At 42.8% G+C, this 13503-nt stretch overlaps 1 protein-coding gene across 2 annotated transcripts in view; it reads left to right on the top strand.

Annotated features, from left to right (window-relative positions):
* COL5A2 (collagen type V alpha 2 chain) overlaps positions 1–13503 on the top strand; it is a 139767-nt gene that overhangs the window by 77626 nt on the left and 48638 nt on the right. For both annotated transcript variants that reach the window (XM_068137894.1, XM_068137895.1), the window contains 7 exons: positions 683–715; positions 2025–2057; positions 2728–2781; positions 8203–8313; positions 9978–10055; positions 12478–12522; positions 13033–13086. In XM_068137894.1, coding sequence (XP_067993995.1) covers positions 683–715; positions 2025–2057; positions 2728–2781; positions 8203–8313; positions 9978–10055; positions 12478–12522; positions 13033–13086 — 408 coding nt within the window. The remainder of the gene's footprint in view (positions 1–682; positions 716–2024; positions 2058–2727; positions 2782–8202; positions 8314–9977; positions 10056–12477; positions 12523–13032; positions 13087–13503) is intronic.

The raw sequence follows: 13503 nt of genomic DNA, 5'->3' as shown, positions 1-13503 counted from the left end.
TAATGTGGATTAGCTAGTGCAGACACTTTCCCAGGGTCACAGGATGTAAGGGGTTGGAAGGGACCTCCAGAGATCTTTGAGTCCTGCCACAGCAGGATCATAGAATCTAGTGCAGGTCACACAGGAGCACATCCAGATGGGGCTTGAAAAGTCTCCAGAGAAGGAGACTTCACAACCTCTCTGGGCAGCCTGGTCCAGTGCTCTGGGCCCCTCACAGTGAAGTTCCTCATGTTGAGGTGGAACCTCCTGTGCTGTAGTTTACATCCATTGCCCCTTGTCCTGTCACAGGGCACAACTGAGAGAAGCTGTCCCTTCCTTCCTGACACCCAGCCCTCAGATATTTATAGACATTTATTAGATCCCCTCTCTGTCTTCTCCTCTCCAGACTGAACAGCCCCAGTTCTGTCAGCCTTTCCTCATAATGCAGTGCTCCAGTCCCTTAATCATCCTTGTAGCGCTCCCTTGGACTCTCTCGAGTAGATCCCTGTCCCTCTTGAACTGGGGAGCCCAGAACTGAATGCAGTAATCCAGGTGGGGTCTCACTAGGGCTGAGTAGAGGGGGAGCAGTTGTATCCTGAGTCTGAGCACAGTCCCAGGAATGGTGTGGGTGAAACTGGTGCTATCAATTGTATTTTCACTTGTTTACAGCCTTCTCATGTTTTGCTATTTTTTCCCCCTGCAGGGACAAAAAGGAGAGCCTGGAATAGTGCCACCTGTAAGTTAATTTCTTTTCATCATTTATCAGCACGTTCTAGAAGTGTACAAATTTAGTGCTTTAAATTGAAGCAGTTAAGGAAAATACAATCAAAATGCACAGCCTAGAAATGAAAGGAATGGAATGAATTACCTTGTTTCACATATGTAACATTAGAAATTCCTGCCAATTGGATCCTGGGACTAAAGATTTACTGAGTTCAATCTGTCATAATCTCTGTAGTCAGACTTTTGTAGAGGTATAATAGTAAATGAATGCAGAAATGATGGAGAAAACTGTCAGCTGTCACTTTCTATCTTTATTATCCCTTTCTAGCATGAAGACAAACAAATTAGAAGACCAAGTTGAGCCTAAATCATTGTAACTCACTTGTTTAATGTTTTGGATATTTTTTTTTGGAAGAACAATGATAGTAGAATCATAGAATGGTTTGGGTTGGAAGGGACCTCCAAAGGGCATCTAGTCCAACTCCCCTGCAGTCAGCAGGGACTGCCTTCACTAGATCAGGTTGCTCAGAGCCTTGTCAAGCCTTGAATACCTCCAGGGATGGGGCCTCAACCACCTCTCTGGGCAACCTGTTGCAGTGTTCCACCATTGGTGCGGAACTTGTTCCTAACATTCAATCTAAATCTGCTCTTCTCTAATTTCAAACCATTGCCCCTCGTCCTATCACTGCAGGCCTTTGGAAACAGTCCTTCTGCAGCCTTCTTGTAGCCCCCTTCAGGTACTGGAAGGTCAATATTAGTTCTTCTTGGAGCCTTCTCTTCTCCAGGCTGAACAACTGCAGCTCCCTCAGCCTGTACTTATAGCAGAGGTGCTCCAGCCCCCTGATCATTTTAGTGGCCTTCCCCTCTGGACCTGATTAATCAGCTCCACATCCTTGTGTTGACGGCTCCAGAAGGCTGACTTTGATATTCCTCTAATATTCTAGACAGTGGGGTTATTCTCCCTTCTTCATTAAAAAGCCCCAACATATCCAAACCAAAACATAAAAAAGGAATTGAAGATTCCGGTATGATACTTCCAGGATTTTGCCTTAAATTGCTTATAAAACAACTTCAAACTGGCAAGAGATAACCAGTGGAGGTTATTTTTTTATATATATATATATATATATATATATATATACAGAGAGAGAGAGAGAGAGAGAGAGAGAGAGATACACACACACATTTTTTGTTTCCTAAAAAGCCTTACAACTTGCCTGGTACTTTAATTTGTCTCTCTTGCCATTTCCTTTCCAATAGCTACTTGTCTGCAAATATAGCCATGATGTTGTCTGGTAACTGTAATTCATATCACCTTTTAGGTTTCAGGATTACGAGGCCGCCCAGGACCAGCTGTGAGTATTTTTCGACCTTCTGTTTCTCTCCTGATGGCATTTTCCACTTTCTGCTTTTTCTGTCTCATGTTGTGAGGGTGACATGAAGGAGGGCTCTAGTGATTTGTGTAGAGGGCTGTGTAGTCTGCAGAACTGCTGGATTTGAGGCAACAGGGTTATGGGATTTTTTACTAGTCTTAGGTCAGTCCATGCCCTAAATAAATGGATGTGTGGTTCTAGTATGTGCATGTCTGAGGACCTTTGTATGAGCTGGATGCTTGGGGAATGCTTTTCTAGCAGGGGTCTAGCAGGAGATAGATGGTATGCTCCTCAGCTGCAGCTAAGCAGAGAGCAGTTCTGGACTAGCAGCAAGGATATCTCAGACTTGTACATCTCCACATTGAGAGCCTCCAGCCTTCAGATAACTCTTGCAAAATTAACCTGTGGAGCATATTGGAGATAAAATCCTTTTTGTAGATCTCTGCATCCCACTTCTGTTTCCTCCAGGCAATGTACAAATGAGAAGAAATATTGAATGCTTGGTGAGTGTAGCTTTTCTTTAGGGTGGTGTGAAAAAAAACCCAAACAAAACATCCACAAATTAATTTTCAAACTAGCATCTCATATTTCAGAGCTTTGTTAATTGTTAGCTAGTGTAAAAAGTACTTAATATTTCCAATCTCTCTTTTAGGGACCTCCAGGCTCACAAGGGCCACGAGGAGAACGAGGACCAAAGGGAAGACCTGTAAGTTATTTAATGTCTCAGAAATCAAGTACTGGGCTAACCTCAAGACATTAGATGGCTTTAAACTGTCTCCATGTCTTCTAGAGTTACCTGAAATTTCCTCCTATTTTCTAAGAATTAGGTAACAACATTAAAATAAACCCAAACAATTCCCTGGGTGAATTGAAACCTGAATGTTTTGAGATAATGGTGTGAAGTGTAGTAGTATTTCCACTAAAAGCCATCCTTTCTCAACAAGCACACCCAAGGTATCATATGAGAATATAGCAATATAGCTTTCTTCAAGGGACAAACAAACAAGCAAACAAAACTGGACTATCACCTTTACCTGCTTAAGGGCTCACTGGCATTTTGCTGGCTGCTACCCTGAATCTGAAGCAGTGTGAGCTGCAGGTCTCAGAGTATTTCAGACAAGGCAAACCTAGCAGGAGTTAATCTATGACTAGAGATGTTGGTATGCTGGTGAATAATGCAATCAGTGGAAATGCAGACTTCATGAGGGAATTTCGGTGCCTGCATGTGGAGAACCACTGAAAGGCCAAAAGGCAGTGCTGAAGATGCCAAAGAAGACACGTTCCTGTGGAGGAAGCTAGGGCAAAGAGCAGAAGCTGCTAAAAGCAGATTTTAAAGAGTTGTATCATTGTAACTTCTATGTGGCTATTTTCCTACCCCTCAGGAGTTGAGGCATATGCCTAAAACCGACTCCTTTGTGCTGTTCCTTCTTCCTTTTGTCCATAGATGGTAATGACACTTGGAAAGCAGTGAAGTGTGTAGCCTCTTTGAGATGGATGCCAAGCCACTGCTGCTCCCTGGATCACCATAAGACATTTGTCTGATTAATGAGCATTAAGATCTCTAAGAGAATCCTGAGAGCAATTATGAACTCTTTTGGTGTACAGAGGAATCTCGACTGTGTTTGTAAAGATGTCTGAAGTACTTTCCTAATGTGCAAAGTTATCAATGAGATACTAAGTAATTTCTGCTTCTGTGTCATGCATCCCTTGTATGGCTCTACAGAGTGGTGGCTAGAAGCACCCAAAGTACCAGCAGGTTGTAAATAGTTCTGATTTCCTTTGACAAAGGTCATAATGCTGCTTTCAAGGAATATCAAACAATTAGGAACCAGTCAGCCTCTTTGAAATTATGTCAAAGGTTCATATTAAGCTGTGTGCAGCTTTGAGACTGAAGAGCACTGCTGTAGTTAGAGTGACTGCTAGTGCAGGAGTTTTCTTTTCTACTTGTGAAAAAAAACCCACTAGTTCACACCTGCAGTTTGTATTATGAAAACTCTCTGTGCTCTTGGGGCCAAGAAGACCATTAATGCGATCCTGGGGTTCATTAAGAAGAGTGTGGCCAGCCCGTCAATGTAGATTTTTCCTCATCCTCTGCTCTGCCCTAGTGAGGACACATGAAGTGTCCAGTTCTGGGCTCCCCAGTTCAAGAGAGACAGGGAGAGCCCAACAGGGGGCCACAAGGATGGTGAGGGGATTGAAGCATCTCTCTGATGAGGAGAGATTGAGAGACCTGGGGCTGATTAGCCTGGAGAAGACTGAGAGAAGATCTTATGCTTATCAGTATCTAAGGGGTGAGGGTCATGAGGACAGGGCTGAGCTCTTTTCAGTGGTGCTCAGTGATAGTACAAGGGTCAATGGGCACAAACTGGAACACAGCAAGTTCCACCTAAACATCAGCAACCCAGTACTCCAGATTTAGCATCACTAGGGCAGAGTAAAGGAGAAGGAGAACCTCCCTCATCCAGCTGGTCACACTCTTCTTAATGCATCCTAGAATACCATTGGCCTTTGTGGCCATGAGGGCACATTGCTAGCTCACAGTGAACTTGGTGTCCACCAGCACTCCCACATCCTTGTCCATAGAGCTGCTATCCAGCAGGTCAGCCTCTCACCTGTACTGGTGCAGGGCTCTACACTTGCCCTTGTTGAACTTCATGAACCTCCGCTCATCTCTCCAGCCTGTCCAGGTCTCACTGAATGGCAGCACAGCCTGATGGTGTGTCAGCCACTCCTCCCAAGTGGGAGTACTCCTGAGGGTACACTCTGTCCCTTCATCCAGGTCATTGATGAATATGCTGAACAAGACTGGACCCAGTACTGACCCATGGAGAACACCTCTAAATCCTGCACTGTTGATCACAACCTTCTGAGCTCTGTCATTCAGCCAGTTCTCAATCCACCTTGCTGTCCACTTATCCAAACATTGATATGTTTATTTTCAGTAAGGATTTACATTCGACTGTAGCAGCAGCTAAAACAGGTAGTAGTTTGAGAGTGTTCTTACCATGAGCTATATTTCCAGTTACTCCATTACAGGCCAAATCTGTAGTTTCCCAAGGAGCGGCAGCAGTGGGCCAAGACACGGTAGTTTGTATGTTTAAGCGGTGCCACCTCGTGGCCTCTCTTAGAATCGCAGAATCACAGAATGTTAGGGGCTGGAAGGGACCTCGAAAGATCATCCAGTCCAACCCCCCTCCCAGAGCAGGATCACCTACACCAGATCACACAGGAATGCATCCAAGTGCTTTTTGAATATCTGCAGAGAGGGAGACTCCACAACCCCCCTGGGCAGCCTGTTCCAGTGTTCTGTCATCCTCACAGTGAAAAAAAATTTTCCTTGTGTTTCCATGGAACTTCCTATGCCTCAGCTTCCACCCATTGCCCCTTGTCCTGTCATTGGGCATCACCGATCAGAGCTTGGCTCCATCCTCTTGGCACTCACCTTTTACATCTTTATAAATATGAATATGGTCACCTCTCAGTCTCCTCCTCTCCAAGCTCCCTCAGTCTCTCCTCGTAAAGAATATGTTCCACTCCCTTCATCATTTTTGTTTCTCTGTGCTGGACTCTTGCAAGCAGTTCCCTGAGGTCTTTCTTGAACCGAGGGGCCCAGAATGGGACGCAGTATTCCAGCTGTGGCCTCAGCAGTGCAGAGTAGAGGGGGAAGAGAACCTATCTTGATCGACTAGCCACAGCCCTTCTAATCTACCCCAGAATGGCATTGGTGTTCTCGGCCACAAGAGCACATTGCTGGCTCATGGCCAACCTTCCATCCACTAGGACCCCCAGGTACTTTTCCCTTTCACTGCTCTCCAGCAGGCTAGTCCCCAAAAGAAGAATTTATAGCCTTTTTCTTTGTTTCTTTGTTTGTTTAAACCTCTCTGATCTTGAGCTGGTGAAAGAAACTGAAAGGGCTTTTAAAAAATATAAATAATAGAAAATAAATAGGTCTAATCAAGACTTTATCCTCCCAAGTGTTGGTTATACACCACTGGTTAGTTGCAGTTTGATTTTTGGTGATGAAAAGTAGATCCTGTTCTAAAAAGATAAGAAAAAAAGGACCTTTTTTATATCATATTTTGTTAAGATGTCTTGGTTCGACTATTGAAAATCATTAGGCATTGTGCTGAAGCTCACTCAATTCTTCACAGGCAACTTTTTGCTTGGCTTTGTTTCCTCTCTATTTGGAGAACAGACAAAAGAAGATAACTAATTCTTTTCCTTCTTCAGACAGTTTAGACATTTAGATTTGGCAGTGTGTTCTTCTGTTTATAATAGAAATATCAAATAATAGAGGTTTGTGCTAGAACCTTCTGCTTCTATCCAACATGCACAAATCTTGCTGATTTCCAAACACCATCCATTCACAACTTCTTCTGCCAGATGCCTGATAAGAAGAATTTTTTCTCCTGATTGCCAGGCTAGTAGGAGTATCAGAGCTTACAGACGGATCAAGGATTAAGATAATTATTCCAGGAATCCTGTTGCCAATGCTATCCTTGGGAATGCTTTTCCTTTTACTGGAACCATACTATTTCAAACCATACTGATTCAAACCATGCTATTTCAAGCCATGCTGGTTCAGACAGAGAATCACAGAATTGTTAGGGTTGGAAGGGACCTCAAAGATCATACACTTCCAACCCCCCTGCCATGGGCAGGGACACCTCACACTACATCAGGTTGCTCAGAGCCACAGCCAGCCTGGCCTTAAACACTTCCAGGAATGGGGCTTCCACCACCTCCCTGGGCAACCTGTTCCAGTGTCTCACATAAATTCCACTGCAATGTGTTGCAGACTGCAAGGAGGCACAGTCCTCATCTTGTGGAAATACAGGCAAGCTGTCTGGTTATAGTTGTGTTTGTGAAGGTGACTCACTGAGCCAGACTTCCAAAGTTTTTTGTTTAAGGATCCTTAAAACAGAAAAGTTCCTTGTGCAGTATAACATTTTCCCTTACCTTGCCCAAGCATTTAATTCTGGTGAAGGAAGCAGTGGTGACAAGCACTTTTCAAACCTGTATTTATGATTGAAGTAGATCTGCATTGGCCCTGTTGCTATTGGTTTTGTTCCACTAATGCTATATTAGCTGTTGCTGCATTTTGTTTTGGTTCTGACCCAAGATAAGATGAATGCAGTGGGTGATCAAAATGGGAGGATGCGATGGCCTCCTAGCTTAGCTTGCAAACGTTAGCTGAAGATAACATCAACACCAAGGGAGTTCCTGTTCATTTTTGGCAGTGTAGCTGTGTTGAGAATTCAGCAATAGTATGAGCTGTCTAAAACAGTCACTATATCAGGAGGCTGTAGAAGTCCAGTCTTACAGAGTTTCCTTATCAAGTATCTACACTGATCTGAGCTACATGTATTGTTGAATGCAATTAGTGATATTCTATATTGTGTACAAAGCCAAATAGTTTTTCAGTAATAATATACTCTAGTCTGGAATGACAGGAAGCCTGAGTGGCTGACAGCACCTGTGAGAGAAATTACTGCAGTTTACTTGTGAGCTGGTTTTGTGATTAATTGTAGCTGGTGCCTTCTAATCTGAAGGTAGGAACAGGTCTTGAGAGATGTTGATTACAGAATCACAGCATGCTAGGGGTTGGAAGGGATCTCAAAAGATCATCCAGTCCAATCCCCTGCCAGAGCAGGATCACCTAGAGCAGATCACACAGGAACACATCCAGGAGGGTTTTGGGCATCTGCAGATGCTCCCTGGGCAGCCTGTTCCAGTGTTCTGCCACCCTCACAGGGAAAAAAAAATTCTTCATGTTTCCGTGGAGCTTCCTGTGCTTCAACTTCCACCTGTTGCCCCTTGTCCTGTCACTGGGCATCACAGAGCAGAGCCTGGCTCCATCCTCTTGGCACTCACCCTTCACATCTTTATAAACATTAATGAGGTCACCTCTCAGTCTCCTCCTGTCCAAGCTGAAGAGCCCCATCTCCCTCTGACTCTCCTTTTAAGGAAGATGTTCCACTCCCTTCATCATTTTCGTGGTTCTGATTGTTCGAAGATCTTAATGTAGAAAGACAGATTTATCACGAGTTGAGGCAGTTGTTTGCCAGTCACAATGATTTTAATGAATACCCTTGAACACTGTTGCCATTTCTCATTTTCTTTCTAGGGTCCTCGTGGTCCTCAAGGTATTGATGGTGAACCCGGTATCCCTGGTCAGCCTGGTGATCCTGGTCCTCCAGGGCATCCTACCCACACAGGACCTGATGGACTAAGCAGGGTAAGTTTTACACTTGATTTAGTAGATCATTAAGTCAGTCTTGGGCCAGATCCACATGATGCAAAGAGTAACATGTCTTTGCTGTGATGAACATGGAAGATTCCACTCACGGTTCCCAGTCATGAGGGAGAGCAGCTAGTGGCAGTGCAAGTTCTGCTAAAAATGGAGGCAAGTTGAATGTGAGAATCCTTAGAAGGGACACAGCTTTCACAGTGGGCTTTAGCATCTAAAGAAGCCAATGTGCCCAAATCCAACCTAAATTCAAGGGATCTGGGCAGTGGTACAGGGAAATTGGTGTAACAAGTAGGGACTAGAGAAAAGAAAAAGTAAAGTGGATAATAATAGAATAACTCATGAGAGAAATTATAATATGGTTAAGTATACTTTTTGCTAGAATTGCTCAGGCCAACACTGAGAAGATGAAGCAAGGAATTGTGTGTGAAAAGCATTGCTAAGCAGCCAGAGATACTGACAAGGTGTTCTGCAAGACTTTAGCTACTTCCCCCCAGCCCAATTCAATGGAAGATTAATTATGATTGATAGTAAAATACATACTTCAGTTTCTCAAGTGTATTCAGTTACACATTCATTGCTGTTTGAAGATACCTCTTTTGATTTCTCTCTCCATTGTTCCTGCAACTTGACTGCACACTGTAGAGTTTCTCTGGCAATAAGCTGAATTATTCAAGTTAGGCCAACAGTGTGCAAGTTTGGGCAGCATTTCTTGACTTATGTTCCTTTCCAAACAGTCCTGAATTGTGCAAATTCAGCCCAAGTAAATATCTTCAGCACAGAGGAATCCCTGAGAATCCCAGGAGCGCCAGGATGAGTGTTAGACCACTATCCTTCACAGATTTCCTCAGAAAATATGAAAGAATAGGTGTGGCCAGAAATCTTAAAACATTTCTTTTGTTTGTATTCCTGTCACTGAAGTTAGGCCATCTACAGCCTTGTGGAAAAATATGTTTTGGGACCAATGTAATGTGGAACAAACTGTAAATTTTAGAAAACCTGAATGTACCTTTGTGCTGTTGCTCCTTTTCAGCCACCATAAACCCTGGCCTTGCCATGAGCCAGGCTCTGGCTCTGAAGGAAGCAAAACAAAACTGTTGATTCCAGCTATGTGTTTGCAAAACAAGGAGGGCACTTGGAACTCTCCCTGCTCCAACTAATTTGTCTCTGAATTGGCACTAACAGCAGTGACCTTCAGCTTTGCTGGATAAAGGATGCATCCTGCAAAATTCTAATTTGAATTTCTAAAGTTTGATATTTCTGAACTCCAAGCACATGAACTGAAAACAAGAGAGGCTTAGAGGACATGAAAGAATACAGCAGGTAAAGTTAAGGCATGATTTGAATTTGAAGGTGGTGAAAGAAAGCTAATTAGTGTTGGGAGAGGCTCTCCTCCTTTTAGGTAATTTTCTCTTTTGTTCAGTATTCAAATGGAGGGCAATAAGCAGCCAATATGATGGATTCAACTGGTGTAAGCCTTAAACTATCTGAAGTTCACAGGAAAAGCAACCTTTATCATAATGATTAAAGCAAGAATTTAGTTCTTAGTGCTGCAAAGCCAATGTATGTAAGGAAGATTTGTTTGCATTGCTTCTTGCTTTATGAACTACCAAAATGACTGACAGCCAACACCATCCATCTTATTTTTTCAGCCCTTTGCAGCTCAGATGGCAGGACTGGATGAGAAATCTGGACTTGGTAGTCAGATGGGACTGATGCCTGGTGCAGTGGTAAGAACCCATTAGCTCTGTGCTGTAGAAGCAGGGGGGACCTGGAGTGCACATGCAAAAACCTAAAGGGGAATTACTCCTTTTCAACTTCCTATGTGTCTAGAAATTAGATGTACAGGGTCTTCTAGTGCAGTCTTGCATAGTATCTGGAAAAAGAAAAGTGAATACACTATTAAAGTGAAAGCTTCCCCCCCATCTCTAGTCTTGTTGTTTTCCTTCCTTCCTTTTGAAGTAAAGCAGCTACTAACAGTAAGGTATGGGGAGGGGGAGGTGGATCCTGGCTTTTCTCCTGTCTTGAGTCACTGCAAAGTAGCAGAAAAGAGTCAGGTATAACACCGAGCAGAATAAGCAACTGTGTAACCTTGGATGTTTCTTTTTATATTGTGACATCAAAGGTGTTTGTTTTTTGGTAGTAATTTCCATAATATTTCTGAAAGGAGCTGTGAACTGAAAGCAGTACTTCATTATTTTATGAGAGACACTATTTCTCCAGTGAGTCAAGTTGTATCATTGGCATCTCTCACTGTTTAGATAATGCACAGGGGATATTTTTTTTTTGTTTTGTGCACTAGAGTCTTAATCATAGAAGCATGCAATGGTCTGGGTTGGAAGGGACCACCAAAGGTCATCTAGTCCAACCGCCTGTGCAGCAAGCAGGGGCATGCTCAGTTTGATCAGGTTGCCTAGAGCCCTGTCCATCCTCTCTTTGAATATCTCCAGGGATGGGGACTCATCTACCTCCCTGGGCAACCTGTTCCAGTATTCCACTACTGTCATGGTAAAGAACTTGTTCCTAACATGCAATCTAAATCTACTCTTCTCTAGTTTGAAGCCATTGCCCCTCATTCTATCACTACAGGCCTTTGTGAACAGTTTCTCTCTGTCCTTCTTGTAGCCCCCTTTGGGTTCGGAAGGTCTCCCTGGAGCTTTCTCTTCTCCAGGCTGAAGCACTAGCATTGTTTACCATCTATGAAAGCTGTTTCACCACACTAAGCTGCCTCTTCTAGAAACTTTTGGGGTTGTTTTTGAGTATTGTCTCTTTTCACTGTATTTATCACATTGTGATGTGTTGAAGGTACTGTTCCCCTTTTTGCTGTTATTGTAAACATTCTTAAGGAAGCCATCCTTTAGTGACTGTACTGCCCATCAGTTTGCTTCTGTGAATAGCATCACTCCACAAGGCCCCACTAGTAATCTTCAGATTCAGTTTCTACACAATTTGAAAGGTTCTAAAGATAATCTTTATGGTTTGCCTTAGGATTAACTCTTACAGTGATTTCTTCCAAGACCTGTGTCTCTCCAGTAAATTTACTGTGTGCACACAAGGTGATTTGTTCCAAAATTCTCTCCTACTTTGTTGCCCTCCATCATTTTGTGTAACCTTTTCACTTGGTTTGCCTTGAGACATTCTACTGTGACTCTCATGTATGACTTGTTTTAATATTAACATCTATTTTAAGGTATTTTTCAGTATCTGGGTGTCCCTAAAACCTTACACAAAGGCTCCTAAAGTCAGGTGACACTCACTCACTGTCTGCATTGAGTCGTCATATTCTGTGATACCCTTTTTTCCTTCCCTTGTGAACTGGGTGACTGACAGTCACTCAGCTAAACCACTGGTTTTGTTTTCCTTTTGATATCAGGATTTTTAAATGGCCTATTTGTAACTCTTCAACATTTAGTAAAAACATGAATTGTGTGTGTGAAAGACAGAAATCTTGAGCTTCTGTCAAAAATGCAAGTTTTTGTCTGCTATAGAGATTTTTTGATTGCTATAAAGCAAGATAATTCCTTTCAGACGAGGTTATGTTTCCTTCATGATGCAAGTTACAATGAAGTACAACACTTTTCCTGAAAATCTCATGAAGCTTTTTAAAGGGAAACCTGAATTTTCTGTAGCAAACCACAGCCATTTGGAAGCTGTTTAGTGGTTTGTATGATTCATGAAAATATGTCCTTCCATTGCTGCTGGTTGCTGCTCATGGCTGGGAACAGCAGCGTGAATTCATCTGGTCATTGATTCCATAATGAGATTAATCTGAGTGAAGAGATTCCCTTAAAGGGAAGACTCTTCCCCCCTCCCCTTTTCTGTTACTACATTTTTTTTTTCAGTGGAGCTATGCAGGCATCCCAGTTATTCTGACTGATTCCAGAGGCTGTGATGTTGCAGCAAGCAAGGAACTCCATATTTTCAGCTGCTAATGAATTTACACTCCCGTGGCTTTTTGGGTTTGAAGATTTCCTTTCTATGTACTTCTGTATTTCATAACATCAGTCTCCTGAGTCAAAAGCCTTTCAGAGGGTTTGGCCATACAAATGTTATCTTGGAGATGACTATCAGGCCATTTTGCTCTCTTTGTAAGGTGAATGCTACTTGTGGGAGGGGTGTTTTCCAGTGTGTAACAAGCTATGTTGTTGATAGGGTCCAGTGGGTCCAAGAGGTCCTCAAGGTCTCCAAGGAAAACAAGTAAGTCCTTCACCCTGAGAGGATTGAAGCTAAGACAAAGCACATAGTGACTGATTTGTGTGTGCATCTGTGAGGCAATGTCAAACTTTGTGCATGCTTGGACGAATGTGTCTTCATCTAGGGGTCAATCTAGATGTGCTGCTCTTGAGCTCTGCCCTGCATGTACTCTTTACAAAGAAACTAACTGGAAAAGCACAAATGATTAGACCTTTAACAAAGTTTGAACCCACCACACATTTCTAAATGAGGGAACAACACTGAAAATGGTGACTGGTTTGGTTTCAGGGCTGGCACGGTGTTAAGTTTCCAGTGGGATTTGTGTGTGGCACCAGACTTAACTAAAGCTTGAGGGACTTAGGTATCTAACATTCCCTCCTTTTGTGCTAGTTCTGAATTAGAATCCAGACTGTCCCATGGGCTGTGATTTTCCTGATCATGGATGTTTCATTTATATCTTTATATTTTTGCTCTTTGAGATTTGTCATTTGGGTAATCTTTGGTTTGTTTTAGGGTGGTGCTGGCCCTACAGGCCCACCTGGTGAACCCGGGGATCCAGGACCTATGGTAAGATCGAGAAATAGAAACATTTCTACAATAAAACTGCAAACTCCTTACTTCAGATTTCTTTTTCATGTTGTCTCAGCTATTAATTAACTTTAGACAAGAGTCATAGTGTTCAAATCAGTGAGTTTAAATTGTCTTGAATGTGCACAATAGTGATCAGTGTAGGAGCTATTGTTACTTTTCCAGTACATAGGTGAGGATGGTGAAGTGCTATAAAACCATATCTCGTGGTGTAACTTACACAGAGGATGAAGAGAGTCTTTATTTTTCGGAGGTGATGCAATGATTCCAAAGTAACAGCAAGATCCAGGGATTTGGAGGTTCAACAACTGTGGTTTTAAATGTTTGGGTTTTTTTTTTCTCCTACGATCCCCATCCTATTTTTCTTTGGTTTCCTAGGAGCAGGATGGTTAGAAA

This window comes from Melanerpes formicivorus, unplaced genomic scaffold, assembly GCF_026170545.1.
Source record: "Melanerpes formicivorus ecotype bairdi unplaced genomic scaffold, bMelFor1.0.p_v2 SCAF_5, whole genome shotgun sequence".
Lineage (NCBI taxonomy): Eukaryota > Metazoa > Chordata > Aves > Piciformes > Picidae > Melanerpes > Melanerpes formicivorus.
The sequence above is the reverse complement of the archived record's forward strand: the minus strand, read 5'-3'. Positions and strand labels throughout refer to the sequence as shown.